Genomic DNA, 3,876 nt, shown 5'->3' with positions numbered 1-3,876 from the left:
TAAACGCCGACTCTTTTCATGAAGATGCTCTGAATAGGGTGCACGTGAATATGAATGAAGCGTCTATGTGAGTATCTGTATTTTTCTTCAATGAAAAATTAATCCAACTTGATAGAGATTGACAAATAGGGAGTACAAGCAGGATTGGACGAGACTGGATTGCAGCCTGTAGGGTAGTGGGGATTTGAAAAGAGTTTGCTTGCTGCTCTTTGTGTCTATGGCGGTTCCAAAGATGAAGGTGAAGTAAACGGATAAGACATCTACCAAATTGTTTTTTACTAGTAATAGTAAAAAAGGAATCTAATAAATAGAAAAAAAAGATCCCCTTATCGTCCCCACCTTCTTCTCTTCCTCGAAAACTTGTTGTACTTCTCCATCGCTTCTTCCCCCGGGAAGAAAGGAACCGCCATGGCGGAGGAGTGCTGCAGCGCGGACCTGCTGGAGTGGATCGGCCCTGACGTCTCAGCATGCGTCTTCGGCCGCCTTGACCACCCCGCCGACCTCGTCCGCGCCGCCGCTGTCTCCAGAACCTGGCGCAGATGCGGTGAGCGATTCTCGCCCTCCTCTCCGATGGATGTCGATTCTAATATATACCATCGCCGCGCCCTGATTTCCCCTCCTCTACGCAGTGGTCGAGAGCGGCTTGAGCAAGAGCCTTTGCCTGCGGCTGTGCCCCGAGGTCGCCACCGTCGCCGCGGCGGCAGAGGTGGCCAGATCGCCGCCTTCAACCGCCGCCCATGAATCAGGCCACGAGAGGGACTACAGGATATACTCCAACCTCGCCGGCGCCTACGTCTCCGACTCCGCCGCCAAGCCCTCCGCGGAATGCATCTTGGACTGCATCGGGGCCTCCAGAACCGACGACTTCCCAGCAGAGACCATGGAAAACACCCTCGACGAGGAGGAGATTATCAATTTCCGCCCGTCCTATTGGTCGAGCGGCGGGGCGGACGACCCGGAGGCGCCGGAGAGCCTTACCTACAGGCTCAACTCTGACATCTGCATTGTCGATGAGATTCGGGTGCGGCCGTACCAAGGCGCGTTATTATTGATTGATTTAGCCTGTGTGGTATTGTAATGAGATTGCTCGACCTCTTTCATAGTGCACACCATTACTTGTTTGCTTGATTGATTAGGTTAAATATAGTCCCAAATTAGTTGAGGATCCCAAGGCACTGCAAATTTCTGTCTTGGTTAGATTTCCTGTCAGGTGATTGATCGATAGTATTCATATGCCCCCTTGCTTCGAATTGCCAGCCTTTTTTCAGGATGGTGACCCTATATACTCTTCAAAGGTGGTGCGATTTCGGATGGGCCATTACAAGCTTCCGCGAGGATCAGAGACGTTTGTAATGGATGATTATGAGAATAAGATGGTAAATGCTGATGAAAAATACATGTGGACTTACACTTCGCCAGAGTTCCCTATGTTACAGGTAAGTTGGTGCATCCTTTTATTGTTGACATATATCTACAGATCGATGGGAAAATTCTACCATGAGACTTTGCATAGTTACTTTTTTCAGTCAAAGAACTCTTATACTCCACTTTGCCAGAATTTCTCATGTTTAGGACAAACAATGAGTCAGTAGTTTGTGATTACGAGATCCACTAATATGATGTAATCTTTTTAGTTCTCCTAGCCATGCTCTAGCAAATTAGCATGTTGGTTGATATTGGATATAGCGATGACCTTATGATACCATCTATTTGTGGTGTGATAGAAAAACGAACTACAATCCTTCAAGCTCCCACACCCCGTCCTTTGCATTGGTGGTGTGGTGATGATTGAACTCTTGGGCAGAGTACAGAAACAAGAAGCAGATGATAGGTACTACATATGGTAAGTTGAATATGGCATGATTAGCTTTTGCAAAAAATGGCATGATGATCCAAATTCAGAGGCTTGATGTAACTCCAGTCTCAGGCTGCTAGTGGAAATGCAAAGCTTAATACTCGTTCACTGCACCATGAAGAATGAATTTGTGCACGTCAGGAACTTATTTCTATTAAATAATGATTGTCTGCAACTTTGTCCTCACACTTTATCATGGTGCATATATGTTTTTGTGGTGCTTGTACTGTAGCATTTAGAAGATGCACTTGTCAGTTTCTTGCATAATATTATAAAGTGTTAATCTGAATCCTGTAGTAAAGTTTGCTCAATTTAGGTCCTTCTCCTCGCATACTCGCTCCTTTTAGGTTTACAAGGCCTGCATGCATTTTGAGATTTATTTTGACTGTCAATTAGACCAATAGTATATGAGTTGTGTGCCATAAAAATTATATCGTTAAATCTTTTTTGGAATGCAAATTCGATGATACATTTATTATGGCATATGACTAATATTTTGGTAGTGAAATTGCTGGTCAAAGTTGGCCTCAAAATGCGTATTAGCCTTGTAAACCCGAAATGATGTAAATTAGAAATGCTGAAACATCGGTATCTTTTCTCCCTTTTGCATGTAACAGCGTTTGCCATGCTGAAGTGATGGGGCGTTCACTCTCACCACTTTTCATGGTTGAAATCTCGGATCCTGAAGGTTATTCAATCCTCAAGTACTTACCGGGTGCCAAAGACCTATCCATCGATGACTTTTTGCAAGATGATACCAAAGACTCGCCGGAGTGGCACTATCTTGTTGGTAGATACAGGCAGATGAATCACAGAGCAGTAGTAGTGAGTGCACTTTTGGAGCCTGTACATTACATGCATGATGTAGGTGGCATCTCAGACGATGATCATGAAGATGATGTAGGTGGCATCTCAGACGATGATCATGAGGATGATGTAGGTGGCATCTCAGACGATGATTATCTTGAGTAGATTTGCGTGCTGGACTGCAGCTACAACTCTGCCGTGGTTTTACTCTTTGTAGTTTAGTGAACACCTCTGAACTCTGCAAGCCTTTGTTGCAAACATTTCTGAAGCCTCGGTTCTCGAACCTAGAGGACCTGATCGAGACAAGTTGCTCTTACGGTCTGCAACTCTGCTCAAGCTTGCTCGTGTTTTCTCTTGTGTTTTTGTTTAGTGGTGAGTATTTGTCATATATTACTCTTCAAATAAATGCCGTTTGCGGATGGATTACTGAATCTTATGGCACACTATGAATTCATGATATTGTAGACTTACTGTATATATATGCTGAATGCATTCTAATCGTCGTGGAGTTGCATCTCCAGCATTGAGCGTTTACCCTTTGAGCTTGCCTGGGACTCAGGCTTATGGAACCTTTGGGGATTACCGGGTGGAACCTTGATGTGTTGATGTGGCCGCAAGACCATGGCATCTGAGAAGCATGGGTCATTATGCCATCAATCACCATGTTGGTATCCTGGTAAGTCTTGAACGAGACTATAGATTGGATTTCCATATTTGTGCATGCTTGGATCGTAATCTGGCGTTGCATGTCCACAACCAGTCCCTTTAGATATATATTTAACATTTCAAAAACCTTAGTTTGCATGTGAATGTCAACATGGCAGAGGAAAATAACTCGCATGGCCACTATCTATCACACAAGGATATCCTTTTATCCGAGTATGAACCAGGGAAGTGCTCCATCACATTTATGCTTCATCATGGACGGCCCAAACTGAAGCTTTCTTCATACATGAGACGGATATTTCCTTCTATAACTTCTCCATATCATCTTTCCCCAAAAAATAAGGTTAGTTTCTTAGTGAAGAGTCACTGTCTCATATGCATACTACAGATAAATGTGGCGCCAGTTTGCCTTGAAAGTATCACCTTCATCTTTTCTGAATTAGTCCTGGCTCTGGCCGCCGAACATTTGCATTATCATGCTGTGAGGCGTAAACCTGGAAATGCTGGTGTTTGTTGTTCTTCAGGCATAGTTTAACCAGAGATATCAT

The 3,876-nt window shown here is 44.1% G+C and overlaps 1 protein-coding gene across 2 annotated transcripts; it reads left to right on the top strand.

The window, feature by feature from the left end:
- The first annotated feature begins 337 nt into the window (after positions 1–337).
- Positions 338–3,116, top strand: LOC119316323 (F-box protein At4g00755-like). 2 transcript variants are annotated; one of them, XM_037590633.1, is made up of 6 exons: positions 338–544; positions 630–1,037; positions 1,258–1,436; positions 1,725–1,843; positions 2,473–2,723; positions 2,760–3,116. In XM_037590633.1, exons 1-6 carry the CDS (start codon positions 409–411, stop codon positions 2,825–2,827), a joined length of 1,161 nt encoding a protein of 386 aa, XP_037446530.1. In that variant the 5' UTR covers positions 338–408; the 3' UTR covers positions 2,828–3,116. The 2 variants fall into 2 exon arrangements, with proteins under 2 accessions (XP_037446530.1, XP_037446529.1); XM_037590632.1 differs by having other exon boundaries at positions 339–544; positions 2,473–3,116.
- The last annotated feature ends 760 nt before the right edge of the window (positions 3,117–3,876 follow it).

Source organism: Triticum dicoccoides, chromosome 6A, assembly GCF_002162155.2.
Source record: "Triticum dicoccoides isolate Atlit2015 ecotype Zavitan chromosome 6A, WEW_v2.0, whole genome shotgun sequence".
Lineage (NCBI taxonomy): Eukaryota > Viridiplantae > Streptophyta > Magnoliopsida > Poales > Poaceae > Triticum > Triticum dicoccoides.
Note: the sequence above shows the minus strand (reverse complement) of the source record. Positions and strands in the feature narration are given on the sequence as shown.

What these genes read in the sequence shown, in the direction of transcription:
- LOC119316323 (XM_037590632.1), top strand. Translation starts at nt 409, where the DNA reads ATGGCGGAGGAGTGCTGCAGCGCGGACCTGCTGGAGTGGATCGGCCCT. An exon ending in TCGGGTGCGGCCGTACCAAG is followed by an intron (nt 1,038 to 1,257) that starts GCGCGTTATTAT and finishes TCGAATTGCCAG; the next exon opens with CCTTTTTTCAGGATGGTGAC. An exon ending in CAGAGTTCCCTATGTTACAG is followed by an intron (nt 1,437 to 1,724) that starts GTAAGTTGGTGC and finishes GTGGTGTGATAG; the next exon opens with AAAAACGAACTACAATCCTT.